Below are 15,997 nucleotides of genomic sequence, written 5' to 3' on the forward strand. Positions count from 1 at the left end.
CACACAGCAAGAAGTGAGAGAGTCAGAGAGAGAGACAGACAGAGAGAGAGAGAGAGATAATTTTTAAAAGCAAAGCCCTCACACGTGATGCTAATGATCTCAGCTCTGGCAGCTTCTCTTTAAAGTGTAAATGCGCTCCCTCTGGGCTCCAGAAGGAAGTAATTACACATCCCAGTGCCTGCTGCACACGCTGGCCAGAGCGAGGGAAGGCTGGGCGAATGTTCGGGGCGGGGCGGGAGGAGACCTGCGCGTAAGGTGACCAGTGTCTTCAGAAGCCGTCGCCCCTGGCCGATGGCTGAACTCTGGGTGGCTCTTTTACCCAGAAGACCGCAAAGCGGCAGTCCGTGCCTGAGCGCGGCCCTCCCGAGACCGTGGCCGCTCACGCCCTTTGTCTGGTTGGTCCGCGACAGGCGGGCTGGTGCCACATGAGGCAAGCCCGCGAAGCTTGGTGTTTGAACAGACTTGCAAATTTCAAGTTAACAGAAAACTTTCCGGAGCCGTATCTCCTAAGCCTCTGGGGGAAAGGGAACTTGGGGACTCAGTGTCTCTTCATGACAGGTGATAAGCACAGAGGTTGCTTGTGTATTGGTCAGTCCCACGTATGGATACGGACGCGGACGTGCGCCCACATGCATATATGTACAAACGCACCGCATGAGCATAAAGACGGGGGTCAAGACGAACGGCTGTCTTTGTAGCCACATCCGTTTTGCCAGTAACGCCCCTTGTTTGGAGACTCTATCTCAGGAAATGTGCCCTAGGTAAGATTTTTAGGTAGCGCGTCTTCAGAAATAAATTTGTATTACGACAACGAATGAAACAGCCAGGAAACTGGGACGGGCTGGGAAGGAGCTGTGTGGAACCAGGGCTTGGGGCTGTGTTCAGGACTGGGTGCGGGGTGCGCGCTCCGCCTCTCTGGGCAAGGTGACGGAGCAGGGACGGGTCCCCGTGCGTGCACCGTGGCCGTGACGCCTAGGGTTTGTCTCTCCTCGAGGTTTCACATGCTCTTTGATCCAAAGAACCATTCAAATAAAAATCTGTTTTGCTTTTCAAGGGCAAAAGAAATAGCATCATAATAACCTTGAGAATGTCTCACACAGAAATTCAAGAAACGCAGAGATGAGCCTGAAACCCCGCTCTCTCGAGTGACACAGCGTGCATTCAAGGATGAATACCGTTCAGACACAAACCGCTTCACGACTGTGTACGAGGCTGGGTCAAGGCACATCTTGTTTCCTAAGTCCTTGTTTTGGACATTTGTGTGCTTTTGGTATCAGGTGGTTTCCCCATCAGTGACACGTAAGAGAGGCTCTGGGAAACCGAGAGCGCGGTCAGCCTGTTGCTCAGCACCTGCCTGTCCTTGGCGGATGTGTACGCACCGCCACACGACAGCCAATGCTGACCAACCGTCATCACCGAATCCAATGGACAATCAAAGCCTCCGTCTGACATTTTCCCTTTTTTGCCTCGTCAATATCTTCCTGGAAGATGGCTCCCAGCATTCATCCCAACAGGTCAATAAACACACTTGAAAACAACACCCCCCCTGGGCGGCTGGCTGACTGCGGCGGGAACAAAGACTGGATGTTTCCAGACCGTCAGCTTCAAACTGCACTAAAATACACATGGTCATGTGCTAATTCCATCCAGGCTCCCCCGCCAAGGTCCAAGGTCATCCAGGGCAGAGTCTGGGCCCACACTTGCCACATCTCATCATCGTGTCCAACCAGATAGTCTCCAAGATAAGCCTGTCTTTTCCTCATCAGTGCCCTGTGAGGCATAGACTTGAGGACTCCACCACTTAGAGAATCTGATCAGAAATAACCACCTTATTTCCATAATTCTAAGGTATCTTCGTCCCCCATTTTGACTCCTCTAAAACCAGAAAACATCTTGCGGTTAATACGTACCATTAACATAATTTCCCTCCCTCCCCTCTCCTATATATATTATAAATACAGTTGATCCTGGAACAGCATGGCCTTGAACTGTGCGGGTCCACTGACGCATGGATTTTTTTCGATAAATACAAGGCAGCACTGAAAACGTACTGTCTCTTCCTGGTGATTTTCTCAATAAGGTTTTCTTTTCTCCAGCGCACTTCATTGTAAGAACGCCGTGCGTGACGCACAGGATATACAAAATATGCATTAACTGACTTTTTTAGGTCACCGGTAAGGCTTCCGGTATACAGCAGGCTGTCAGCAGGTAAGTTTCAGGGGAGTCACAAGTTCAATGTGATTTTCAACTGTGTGTGGGGCTCGGTGCCTCAAACCTGTGTTGTTCTAGGATCGATCGTATATTTATAATCTACGCAAAAATATAACAGATGGCGTGTCTCACGGCAAACGGCCTCTTGGAGGCAGGAGACCGGTTATCACACGGCGTCCCCTCCTCCCTGACGCCCGCACCGTGAAAGCGTTAACCCGCCGGTGCACCGTCGGTCGTACCTGCGGAAATCCAGGAGGGACCTCGCGGAGGAGGGCACCCCGCGGTCGCACCAGCTCAGGAAGTGGAACTGGGTCACGGTGCGCGTCTCGTTGGTCTGAAGGTTCTTCAGGTAGAAGCTTCTCACGAGGAAGTCCTCACACCAGATGTGCTCGGAGACCAGGTTCACCTGGGTGGGGCGGGGGAGGGTGGCATTGGGAACGTGAAGCATCATCGTCTGAACACGGAGGGATTTGCAGGAGCCAAGGGCGAATACCAGGGGGGCAGCTCGCGGGCCGACGGCGGGCTGCACGGCCCCTCCCACCGACTCAATTTTGACAGGGTTTACGCAAAAGATAACTCTGTGCGTTTTAATGTCACGTAGACGCATTAGTCAAATTATCAGAAAACTGTGTTTGGATTCAAAACTATTCCAGCTTCTGTCTTTTGTATTTCTGAGCTGTGTAAACCTTCAAGGACAACTGTACTTTCGGGCAAGACACCAGCGGGTTCCACCGGAGCTGACATTTCACTGCGGTGGTGTCACCGAAAGGCGGAGAGGAGCCCAGCGGGTTCACATGGAAACCGTGACCCGGCACTTCTCAGGGTCAGGCCCATTCTCAGCCCCCTAAAAGCCACGGCCGCGTGATTTAGGGTTAATTTTCACACTTCCGCCATGGGGCTTTGGCATTCCAATTTTAACGCAAAACCATGCACGCACACAGCACTAGTCGCTCTGCCCGCGTTCACTTGGTTCGTCGTTGACGTGGGTAGAAAGTCCAGCAAGAGAAAGAAACTCGTGGCCAGGCGGCCCAAGGAAGGTCGAATCTCAGACACAAGCCCCTGAACGCCAGGCGGGGACCACTGAGCCGTGAGAACAGCAGGGGAGTGTTTCCTAAAACAACCCCCCCCCCACCGCCCCGCCCGCCGCTCAACAGGCCTCCCCGGGAGGTAACTCTTTGGTCCTCTCTGTCTGGGTTTGGAATCACGAAACTTTAAAGGCGAAGACCGGGCCGTCTACGCCAGAACCCGCGGGGCCACGGCCGTTGGGAGGGGCTGGGTATCTGGGGACCACGGGGCCCTGGGGACGCCTGGCCCGCCCACCAGCCTTCCCAAGGGGGAGCTCCCACCCAGTGGGCGGGGACTCATGCTCCTCTGGGCCCTGCGGCAGGCGCTGGGGGGAGTACCTCGTAGACGTGGTAGAGGCTGGAGCCTTCATCTGGCCAGTAGTGGCAGCACTGGCAGATGCCGTTCTCCGAGAGGGAGGTCAGCATGACGATGACCACGCAGCCGCTCTCCCACACCATCTGCACACAGAGAAAGGCCCACGGCCACAGTGTGACCAGCGATCCCCCAGGCAACGCTCGCGCCGCTCAGATACACGGGCCAGATGCGCCCTGTGCGCAGACTGGACACTTTTACACCATCTCTAAATGGCCCCGTGGTTTCCACGTTCCGTGAATTATTTAAAAAAAAACCCCAAACAACCAGTGACTCATTCCATGCCTCTTAAAACCTCTTCAAATCCACGTTCAGCTGTCTGGCCTCCCAACTTTTGATCTGTAAAGGGAACTTTCCGTAATGCAACACGAAACAGACACCATGGCGTCTGAAGGCCCCCCCCCCCGCACCCCCCAGGAGCAGGCGGACGCGCACCTCTCTGGAAACGTCCGCTCCTCTGTGTGGCACACACTGAGATTGGTTGACACAATCGGGTTTTGTCATGATTCTGCGTGACATTCTTCCCCCGTCCCACCAGAAGCCAGCTCTGCGCATTACGGAAAGCGGTCACCGGGATTTCATTTGCTTACACAAAATACGGCAGTGCGGCTCAACGAAAACAAAACTGATTTAATAATTCATGACAGCCACACGACAAGGCGTCTCTGAGACAGAGTGAAGCGATGAATGGACCCTGAAACGTGGACAACTGGCAGAGGACTTCTCAAACACAGCTCCTGACTTTGTGGCTGTGGCCCTGTGTGTTAATACTTTGAGCGTCATTACCAAACCATTAATCCCACGGGGTACGCTGAGGCAGCACTGCAGACTTTAAAAAAAACATTTATTTTTAACATTTATTTTTGAGACAGAGAGAGAGAGAGACAGAGCATGAACGGGGGAGGGTCAGAGAGAGAGGGAGACACAGGATCCGAAGCAGGCTCCGGGCTCCAAGCTGTCGGCACAGAGCCCGACGTGGGGCTCGAACCCACAGACCATGAGATATGACCTGAGCCAAAGTCAGACGCTTAACCGACTAAGCCACCCAGGCGCCCAGCACTGCAGACTTTGATGAGCATTAAATTATGGAGTGGAGAGGAGTCTACTTTTCCTGATGGGGGTTGTGTTAACGTCACAGAGACATTTGTAAGTGACTGCATTTAGATGTAGATTCAGTAGATAAGAGAACTCCTATTCCTTTTATTTAAAAAATTTTGTTTAATGTTTATTTTTGAGAGAGAGAGAGTGTGTGTGAGACAAGAAGGGGCAGAGAGGGAGGGAGACACAGAATCCGAAGCAGGATCCAGGCTCTGAGCCGTCAGCACAGAGCCCGACAGCACAGAGCACAGAGTTCGTAAGGCTCGAACTTACGAACCGTGAGATCGTGACCTGAGCTGAAGTCGGACGCTCAACTGACTGAGCCCCCCCAGGCGCCCCTTTATTTAAAAAAAAAAATTTTTTTTTCAACGTTTATTTATTTTTGGGACAGAGAGAGACAGAGCATGAACGGGGGAGGGGCAGAGAGAGAGGGAGACACAGAATCGGAAACAGGCTCCAGGCTCCGAGCCATCAGCCCAGAGCCCGACGCGGGGCTCGAACTCACGGACCGCGAGATCGTGACCTGGCTGAAGTCGGACGCTTAACCGACTGCGCCACCCAGGCGCCCCTAAGTTGCATTTTAAAAACAGACATGTCTACGATATTTTCTTCTTTCACCACGGATTAAATTCCCGCATGGTAAGACTAGTCGATCCTGCTTAAGGCCCTTCATCGTGTATCGTTTATGTTAGCATTTAATGGAAGCTGCTGAAACGTTCACGAGAACGCCCACAGGGAAGTACGAATTGTGCCCAAGCCCGTACACTTTCAACGTCGTCGGTGCAAATCCCACGACGAGGCGAGAATTCAAGCCGTGTGTGTTTCTCGCAGCCGTCAGGCTCCCAGACCTGCCCGCCGGATCGGTCCTTCTGGCACATGACAACTTAATGTGTCTTTAGAAGGTGGAGAAGCTCATGGAGGCCATTACGAAAATGAGGAGGAACACAGATTTTATGAGTGTAATAAAACTACAATGATCTAGACCATAAACTAATCACCTAACACTCCACTTGTGCCACCCAAGTGTGACATTGGGAAGCCCTCATTTGGAGAGGGGCCTCCCCTCCGCGCGGCCCCCGCTCGTTGGGCCGCACTCGGCACTTCCATTCAGGGGCCCGCCCGGCTCTCCGAAGACTTGCTTAAGATTAAATCCAAATGAAACTTAATTTAAACAAACAATCCCAAAGGCGCTCTTGGGGATCATATTTCTTTTTAGGTCACCGTGTGTAAGAGCAGGGAGGGGAATTTACTAAATCAAGCAAACAGGCGGCCCGCTCGGGCGCCAACGTCACGAGGCCGTGGCTTCTCCGAGCCTGCCAGCTTGGGGGGCCTGCACCTGTCTGTGCGCGGGGGTCGGGCACGGCCGAGTCCAAGCGGCTGGCCCTCACCGCACGCTGCGGAAAGTTCACGTGGACTCCGCCGGGAGACAAGGCACCAGGGGAAGTTCCAGCTAACTCAGGTTCCGCTTATAACCAGGGACAGCTTCCACCATCTCCCCTCCCTTGGCCTGGTTTTCGTGGGGGCAGCGCCCAACTCCAGGGGGAGTTTCTCCTCCAGGAAGCTGCCGTCGGCTCAGGGGCCCCACCGAGTCTTGGAGGCGTCCTGAAACAGGCAGTTTGCCGAGCGAGTGAGCTGACCGGGTCAGGGCCACACGCGGTGATTTCTAGCACTCTTCTGTTAAGTGTCCAAGAACAGGACAGGCTCTAATCCACCATGACGGGGTCCTTATAAGAAGAGAGAAACCCCACGTGAGAGCAGACACAGCGGATAGCAGGGGAAGCCACGTCACGAAGGAGGCAGAGACCGAGTGACGTGGCCACAGGTCCCGGACGGCGTGGGGCCGCGAGACGCTGCAAGGAGGACGCCCCTCTCACCACTCAGCACGGCCCCAGGGCTCTCAGAGAATACACCTGTTGTCAGCCTCCCAGCTTGCGGTCATTTGTTGCCGTAGACCAGACACGGGTACGTTAGCCCCTGAACAACTGGGGGTGAGGGGCGCTGACCTCCGCGCAGTCGAAAACTCCCCCAAGACTTCACTACCGAGAGAGTCTCACCGATAACATAAGCGGCTGATTAACACATAATTTATATGCCGTATATATTATTTGCTACGTTCTCATAATAAGCTGGAGGAAAAAAAATGCTATTAACAAAGTCATAAGGACGAGACTACCTTTATAGCGCTGTCCTGTACTCCGCGTGGAGCGGGCCCCGGCAGCTCAGACCCGAGCCCCAGGCTCCGCTTTGTGCTCGCCGTGCGTGGCCTTCCCGGGGGTTGGGCACGCCAGCTCTAAGCTGCATATACTAACCTAGCTGGAGCATGTGCAAAGAAAGCGTAGCGTCCCTTCATCCGAAGTCTTTTTCGGGTACTAACCATTCAGCAAACCAAACTCTTTCGAAGCCCCGCCAAGACCTGATTAAAGGAGAGTGGCCCGCCCCAAACAGCAGACGCCCAGGCCGTGCTGTCTGCCAGGGACCCAGTTCCTCCAGACTCAACTTTCTCCTTCCTCTACCTAGATCTCTTGTGATGTGTCCCTCTCCACCCTGTATCACCCTTATCACGAGCTCCCGTCCTTCTCCCACCAGACTGGCATCTTAGAGGAGCCTAGACGCCGGGCTGCTTGACGCCCCTACCCTCCGCAGCGGCTGGGACGGTGATGTGTTAGAGCGGATGCTTGGTGGAAAACAATGCGTACGTTTAAAAGACGTCATTTGAGTATTTCCGTGAAAAGAAGAATGCCGTCAAAGCCATGCCTGTCCCAGGACCCGCTTAACGTACAGAAGAGCTCTTTTGTTTTTTATTTTTTTATAGCCCATAGACCGTTTGCACTCATGTCGGAGCAGCTGGTACGAAGTAGACGGCTCTCCCCAGAGTGGGCTCCACACCCCTGCAATCCTGACCGCGCGGTTCGTTTCGGCGGTACTTGCTTTCGTGGGTGGAACGGAGGTAATCTTAAGTCTGGCAACGAGGAAGGAGGCTGACTCACGTTTTTAAATAATAAGGAGTCAGTTTTTGAGGCTTAACAGCACGTGCATTTCACTCCTTGTGAGCTCACGGACGTCAGCTCTGCTGTGGTCTCAAATAGATCAAACAAGAAAGAACCCACGAGTGTCCGTAACACCTCTGGCAGAGGAGACCCCCCTGCCCAGAACACAGGCCTCAGCGACGTGGTGTTAAGCCTTCCAGTTCTGCTTCTGCCCTGCAGTCCCGGGCTCGGTGTCGAAGCGTGCACTTTGGAGACGGTGATGTGAGCAGGTGACGGGTAGTAATGTTATGTCTTCTGCACGACTCACAGCACCCCCAGCTGACCTGCTTCTTAGTAAACAAATGTGTCCGCGTGGGCTTCCCTTCGAGATAAAGCGACGGGGTAGCGGAAGGCGACGCTGCCCGCAGTGCTGGCGGTGGCCGCGGAACGCGGCAGGGGCAGGTGGGCAGGAAGCGCGCCTGGCGGCCGTGAAGGCGGGTCCTGAGCCCAAACCAGTCACGGCCACCACGCCATCTTCTGTACACAGCAGCCCCCGCCTCCGGAATAGTTTTGCCCCGGCAGGAAAGAGCCCTCTTCAGAAGACGCAGCGGCCCGTTTCGTCGTCCAGCAGATGGGACGCGGCTGGGTGTGAGCGCCTGTCATTCGGGAGTTTCCAGAGCTCCGCATGGGACGTTTTAGTCCAACCTGTGAGCAGTCCCTGTGGCGGTATTCACCACAGGGATCTGCCCGCATAGGACGTTACCGCACCTCAGGGACCTGTCACCGCTTAGGACCGTTCACAGTCCCCAGCCTGCTTCACCATTCAGGTTAAATATGCACCTGACATATTGTATCCTAGGTAAAAACGCCCTGCTCTGGTGGCCATTTTTCTTTTCAAGATGGGAACCTGATATCAATGCATCAGATCCAGTTGTGCATCCCAGAGGAGGAGGAGGATGGGAAGGGGGGGTGAAGGCAGATGAGGAGGAGAAGGTAGACAGGAAGGAAGGAAGGAAGGAAGGAAGGAAGGAAGGAAGGAAGGAAAGAAGAGAGGAAGGAAGAAGGAAGAAAGAAGGAAGGAAGGAAAAGAAAGGAGGGAAGGAAGAAGGAAGGAAGGAGACAGGAAGGGAGGGAGGAAGGAAGGGGACAAGGGAACCAGTAAGACACTTACGAGCGCAACAGCGAGCATGTTTTCTGCTGTGATCCATGATATCAGCTGAGAAAGAAACTCAGGTTGTGTGTTTTTCACCGAGGCCTGAGTTCGAAGTTTGGCAAGAGGACACCCGCACTCTCCGTGGCGGTGCTCCCCAAGCATAACCACGGACTCCCCTGCAGAGCAGGGCTTTCCACCCCAACTTTAAGTACGGCAGCGTGACAAAAGCTTTCTCCTATCTTTAAAGGTTTATGAGTTTAGGTGCAGGAAATTCAACAAGACTGAATATTTGAGGGGCGCCTGGGGGCTCAGTCGGTTAAGTGGCTGACTCTCGATAGCGGCTCACGTCATGATCTCTCGGTTTGTGGGATCGAGCCCCACGTCAGGCTCTGTGCTGACGGTGGGGAGCCCGCTCGGGATTCTCTCTGTCCCTCTCCCTCTCCCTCTGCCCCTCCCCTGCTCGCGCTCTGTCTCTCAGAACAATGATGGGACCACCTGCCCTCTCACCCCCCCCAGACCTGGGCCGCGAGAGCAGGGCAGACACACAGCAGACTCGGTCCTCGGCCCATCCAGCCTCCGGGCTTTGTCTAACTCTTCTTCCGGTGTTCTCGTCCTGCCCCCGCCCGCCCCCGCGCACAACGAACTTGGAAGGGAGAACGTGTGCGTTCTTTGGCTCCCCTCTTGGAGCTGGCTCAGGGTTTTTTCTTGGCCACCGTAAGAACCGTGATCGAGAGACACCCAAAGATAAAAACACTATTTAAACCCAGCCCATCGCTTCTGGAAAGGAGAAGATGTGCTTCCCCAGCTAAGACTTTACAGCAGAAAGTCTTCAGAGAGCGGACGACCCAACGGGACCGCAGGCTGTTTTTCTTGCTGAAATGGTAACGGCGAGCGTGTTGACGCTCACCGGGCACCCGCTGAACTCCCGCTGCCCCGAGCGGGTCCTGCCGGCCTTGGCTTCCCTCTGAAGAGGCTCACTTGTCAGGCAGGGCGGGCACGGCTAGAAACTCACGAGCGTCCTCTCGGCGGGGCCGCCCAGTGGTGAACGGGGAGCAAGAGCAGTCCACCTACCACGGGGACCGTCCCGACTCCTGGGGCGGGGGCGCTGCCGCGACCCGCGTCCGGGGGCTTTGCGCATGCTGGAGTACGTTCACACCGGGAAACGGTCCTCACGTGCCCGAACTCCTGGCGTACGACCACCACGCCTCCCAGGCACCCCGCACCGGGGGGGGGGGGGTGGGCACACGTGGAAGCTGCCTCGCAGACAGCACGCGGCTCTGCCAGCGTCCCCCGAAGATACGAGACGAGAGATGGCAGGCAGCCGCCTCCTCCCCAGAGGACAGGGTGGCGGTGACGGGCCGCATCGGGGCCAGCCGGAGTGGGGACGCTGCTTCGGAGAGAGAGCAGCCGCCCGTGGCCAGGATGACAAGGACTGGCCAAATTCCCTGGGGGCATCCTTCCTCCTGCTGCCCGGCCAGGCCCACGACTCCCCAGCTCACGTCTCAGAGATGTCCCTTCTCCGAGAAAGCTGCCCTGATGCTCCTTTGGAGATGGCTGGCGTGGTGGTCGCCGCCCCGGCAGGTGCGGAGCTGACTTCCCTGCAGGGAAACCCCGCGCCCGGCAAGCTCTGGGACACACCTACACGTGTGTGAGGAACACCAGCTTCGCGGACTCGGCCTGGGGAAGAGCGACACAATGGCTCCGAGCAGGGCGTTTACTCTGTGAACGCGGAGTCTCCACGGTCGGACTGCTTTCCATTCTTTTCTATTTATGGACCCGCGATGAGTAACGCCCTCCCCGCCCCTGCACCTTCTTCTTTGTAAGGAGCGCGGGTCGTAAGAAGCGTCTGAATCTCACAGCTCTGGGTTAACACGTGCCCGGCCTCCGGCCGGCCGTGTGGATTTGGGGAGGTCATGCAGACCCCCTCCCCGGACATCAGCCTTCTGGTAGGATGGGGGTCACGACTTTCTCTGTGGTCAAATACACGCAACACACGACGTACCTTCGTAGACATTTTAGGTGCATAGTTAAGGGGCGTTAGGCACACTCACATTCCTGTGCGACCGTCACATCACCGGCCCCAGAACGGGCCATCTTCCCAAACCCAAACTGTCCCCAGCGAACTCCAACCGCCCTCACGCTGCCCTGCTGCCCACCCTCCCTGGACCTGACCCCCTCCGACCTCACATGAGGGGGACCCTAGGGGCTCAAGTTCGTCCTTGGTCGATAGGGGCGTTGACTGAAGTCACATCTGAAGCACCTGCCCAGGGTCTAGCAAACAGTAAGCGCTCAATTAGTGTTATTCTCTCTTCCCGCTCCTTTCCTTGCGTTAACTTGGACTTAAACGTTCCCTTTGCACGTGTGTGTGTGTGTGTGTGTGTGTGTGTGTGTGTGTGTCTTTCTCTCAGAGCAGCCGTGTAGGCCCCGTTACACGTAGGGGGACGTCCTCCCGGGTGAGGATACGCGTTCCCGCCTCAGGGGCCGGACCTGTGGACGACGGGCCTTTCCTGCCTTCTCCTTCCCTGCCCTCCTGACCCCACGTCCCTCCCGGCACGGATCACAGACACCAGAGCAGCTGGATGCCTGCGGGCCATCAAAGGCTGTGCCCGCGCCAGGTGTTGGCTCCTTCCCAGACGTTAATGTAGACGCACCAGAAGCCTCCACGTTTCTGGGCGTGCTGGACCTGGCTCTCGTCCCCCGCCCTTGCCCTCACTGCCCTTCCCGCCCACCCTCCTCCTCTGCCCCACCTGCCCGGCAGCCTCTCTCTGGATTCCCTCGGTGGCCGCGGGTCTGTCACAGCAGCTCGGTACCAGGTGCTCGGTTGATGCTCTTTTCTTAGCCGCTGTCACGGGTGGAACAGTGTCCCCCAAAGGTCATGCACACCTGCAGTCTGTGTGAACGTGACCTTCTCTGGAAACCGGGCCTCTGCAGAGGAGGCCACACTGGTCAGAACGGACCCTGAGTCTAACGACCGTGACCTTCTAGGAGGGAAGTTTGCTCACAGAACAGACACCCCGTGGGCAGTCACCGTGCGGATGCAGGCAGAGGCGGGAGCAGTGCGTCCACAAGCCGTCCACACCGAGCGGTATGCCCGCGAGCCTCCACGGCGGGAGCGGTGCGTCCACGAGCAGTGCCGCGACCGGAAGCCAGCCGCGGAGGCGCAAGCCCGGATTCGGACCTCTGGCCTCGGGAGCTTCTGCGCCACCTTGTTACAGCAGCCAGAGCAGCCACGGAAAAGTTGTGCCGACACCATTCCCTCTGCTGCTTCCTCAAGACCACGGCGTCGCGGTCAAGGGCATTCGGATGGGACAGAGCGAAACCGGCTTCTTCAGGACAGGATTTGTCAGCGGCTTCGACGTGCGGTTGCGGCCAACAGTCCCCGGAGGGGCGAGCCCGTCGGCCACAAAGCCTGCCTGTCCTGGGAGACCTGGTACCACTTTGAGGGATCGCTCGGACAGAGCGATCGTGGCGGCTGCCGTGTGTCTCGGGTGGTCTCGTGCTTAGTTTCCTGGCGTTACTTCACTTAGAGAAGTTTTCTTCCATCTCACGAACGTATCTCTTGGGTGTCGGGCCCCCACACGCTCTTGAGAACTTAGGGGCTGCAGATACTCACGGAACGAGTCACGCCAACGACCACAGCCTTCTGTGAGAAGCGCCACTCCCATGCCACGTGGCCACGGGCGAAGTACGAGCCTCTGAGTCCTGCAGACCACAAAGATTATGTGCCCAAGCACGTGGCTGGTAGCACCCGGCCTGGTCCGTGGGAGGTGGCCGGTGGCCTTGAGCAATGACTCCCGCCGTGAATTGCTACAAGCACTCGGGGGCGATTCTGTTCATAAGAGCTGTGTCGCACGTGTGAGGTAACGGCCGGGAGAAAGGAAACAGCCTGTGTCTGGGGAAAGACGCACGTTTCGGAGAACGGTTAAGGCAACGTGGAGCTTCTGCAGAGACACGGGAATTCTGTCGGCAGTCTCAGAACCTCCCAGGTCCTTTTCTCCGGAGCGGAAGAAGCCGGGGACCCCACGCAGCGGAACAGCACCGGGCGGGTTCTCCTTGGAGCGTCAGCCACGCCGGAAGAGCAGAGCCGGGACCCACGGGCTCACGCGGCCCCCGTGGCCCCGGCGCCAAGTTCCTGCCTGAGCGCTTGTGCTGGGACCGGGCGGCCCGCGGGCACTGAGCTCCCCGTGCAGGGAGGCACCCCGCTCGGGCTGCGTGACCGCTGTCGGGGTGACGTGGAGGAAATCCAGCATCTCGTGGGTGGTGGGACCGGTTTGTCGGCCCCCTTCCAACGCTGCAGTTCGAGGGCTCTGTGCCGCGGTTACAAGTTGGGAGGCCATGACTCTGAGGTCCGGTGTGTTTTATTTTTTCCAGTAGCGTGAAGGTCGCTAGGGAGGGGCCGTGCAGACGTGCTCCAATCTGGGTTTCCGCTTGCTGGGGCGGGGAGGCCGTGGTACCCGTGCAGTGACACGCTCACAGGGCAGGGGGCGCCGGCCGGCCCCCTGCGGGCCCTGGACCCGTCGCGACTTTGCAGAAAGCCGCTGCCGAGACGGGTCCCTCCTTCGGGTGGAGAGGCCGGAGAGGGCTGACGGGCAAGTCGGGGCAGGAGCCTCCGAGGAGCAGAGGACACGTGCAGCACGGGTCAGCTGAGTGACCCTTAGCCCGGTGACGCGTTTGCCCTCAGGAGCTGCTGTCACCACCGGGATCCGAAACAGCCCAGGCTTTGTGCGTCGCCATGCTGCTGTGGGGGGGACGGCCTGCCGCCCTGGGCCTATGAGCCGCTGCGTCCACATACGTGTCACAGCGCTGGTGGAACCGCCCTCCCGACCGCGTCCTCCGCCGGACGGGAGCCCTGCGGCCCGGCTGGTGCCCGGGGAGGACGCCTGCTCTCGGGTCCTGCTCTCACTGGCTCCGGCTCTCAGCGGTTCTCAGCGCCTGGGCCTGGCTGGGTGTCAGGATCGTGTGGAAGGAGACAGACCAGCCTGGCCTTTCGAATGCATTAGAGGGAGAGAAACTATGATTTGAACACCATTTTCTACCCTCATCAGAGGAGAACAATAGAAGAAGACACATTGAACACCTTATAACAATTTAAATGCTTACTAATTCCATTTCTTCATGTTTCATAAGATACAACTGTACGGGGGTTAACAAAGTAAGAGTCTTGAAAGCATTCAGTCCCTCAAAGGAAATTTTGTATCCTCACGTTTTGAAAACAGAAGACTGATAATAAAACATTAAAAGACTCATTTAAATTCTGAAAGCAGGTAACACTCGATGGACGCCTCTAAACACGTTTAAACGTGCCTCGTGGGACCCAGGGCATTGCGCACCATCGACATGTAAGATCTGGTTTTCAGAAGGAAGTCTTAATTAAACGAGACTCACCTGCCAGAAGTCGGCCACGGTGGCGGGCAGGGGTCCCTGGGTGGCGATGTAGGCAGGGTTCCTGGGGTCATGGTCCATCTGCAGAGACAGGATTACAGTAACAAAGGTTAGCTACCAAGCTAGCAAAAAATCCAGGAAGTAAGGCACCGGCTACGGAGGAGGTGAAGGCGGCCCGTCCCGCGCCCAGTGCCGCATCGACACACGGCGTGTGCGGAGGCGAGAGAAGCAGGCTGGTCTTCCTTGGGTCCCCCGGGACGCCCCAGCGCTTGGAGTTCAGGGGGAGCCCTGCGGCCCGCGCTCGGAGCCTGGGGATGGCGTGGGGATGCCTTCCGTACGCCTGATACGCAGGTAATGGGAGAGCAGCACGAGCCCGGACGAGGACGGCGGATCAGAGAGGCCAGAGGCCAGCGGTCGGCGCACAGCGTGCGGTGTCACCACCGCAGCATCTCCACGGGTGCCACCGTGGCAGAGCAGCTCAGCCACGTGGCGCCCGGGCGGCCTCCACCCCGGCCACCTGCCAGCGGGAGCAGCCTGCACACCCACCGGAGGCCACGTGCAGGGCTCACAGCGTGCCCTCTGTGAGAGCCACAGGTGCGGGGCTGGGAGTGGGGAGGCCCAGGCTCCGGGTGGGCGGGGAGCCCGCGAACCGCCCCCCCCCCCCCCCACCGCTCCAGGTCCGGCAAGAACTGACGAACAGGCGCACCTGGCCCCCCAGGAAGAGTCGGCTCCTCTGGTGGGGAGCTCGTTTCTGTGGCCCCGAAAGGGCTCCGGCACACCGAGTCGTCCGGGGGGGTCTGCGAGCACCGCGTGCAGACCCGCCCCGGGACACGCGGCCCAGCCTTCCAGCCGCTCATTTCCGATTCTGTTCCTACTGTGCCAGGCAAGGGGCTGAAAAGAAACAAACGGCAGAACGCGGTCGTGGGTCTTCTGGCCGGCGGATTCGTCCGAGTGCAGCCTGCTGGCCTCAACAGAGGGAGTCTGGCTCAAAGTACCTTAATTACAACATTTAATTCAAAGACTGAGCAGAAGAAAAGAAGGGGGAAAGGGTCGAGGAACAAAGCCTGGCGGAGGGCTGTTGTGCGGACGGCCCTTTCCCCTTGGGGTCGCGCCCGGCCCCAGAGCACGGGGGCATCAGCGTCGTGTCCCCCAGGACGGCCCTGCCCGCCACGCGCTCCAGAAGGAACCTGGGAGACCCCCCCGGAGGCCCGGACGGGCCGTTCACCTCCAGACGCGCTCAGTGCCTGATTCTTTCCCATCGGGCACTAGAGTTTACTCTTGTGATGCCAGGGTTTGATCACGGATTTGAAATTCTCTGCAGTCGAAGACAGTTATTAAGCATACGTTTCCCAATACAGCGAGAAAGGAAGTTTCAACCACACGTCGTCTGTGGCAACACGCGAGGACGTCAGCGTGCGGGCCAGAGCCACCTTGAGACACGGCCCTGTGTCTCGGAGAGCAGCCCGCGGGAGGCGCGGTCCCTGGAACCCCGGCCCGGGGAATCCGTGCCTCCACCCCTTCAGGGATGACGGCCGTCGGCACGAGAGAGCGCACGCGCACCGAATAATTATGTGCGCGTGGAGGGGGGTGCGTGAGTCATTCCCACGTGACAACAGTGGGACGCTGGCTGGGGTTGGGGAGCAGGAACGTCTTTCTCTGCCTCCAGTTGAGCGATTCCCAGTCACAGCCGGACCTCGTTTTCAAATTCGCCGCGACACGCACAATACAGGTAAATTACGTTACTCTCTCC

The 15,997-nt window shown here is 57.5% G+C and overlaps 1 protein-coding gene across 7 annotated transcripts in view; it reads right to left on the bottom strand.

The window, feature by feature from the left end:
- Positions 1 to 15,997, bottom strand: part of PTPRN2 (protein tyrosine phosphatase receptor type N2) — an 801,801-nt gene that overhangs the window by 22,877 nt on the left and 762,927 nt on the right. For all 7 annotated transcript variants that reach the window (XM_023250823.2, XM_023250821.2, XM_045053088.1 and 4 more), the window contains 3 exons: positions 14,251 to 14,328; positions 3,615 to 3,734; positions 2,451 to 2,617 (listed from right to left, as the gene is read on the bottom strand). In XM_023250823.2, the coding sequence (XP_023106591.2) occupies positions 2,451 to 2,617; positions 3,615 to 3,734; positions 14,251 to 14,328 (365 nt within the window). The remainder of the gene's footprint in view (positions 1 to 2,450; positions 2,618 to 3,614; positions 3,735 to 14,250; positions 14,329 to 15,997) is intronic.

Source organism: Felis catus, chromosome A2 (assembly GCF_018350175.1).
Source record: "Felis catus isolate Fca126 chromosome A2, F.catus_Fca126_mat1.0, whole genome shotgun sequence".
Lineage (NCBI taxonomy): Eukaryota > Metazoa > Chordata > Mammalia > Carnivora > Felidae > Felis > Felis catus.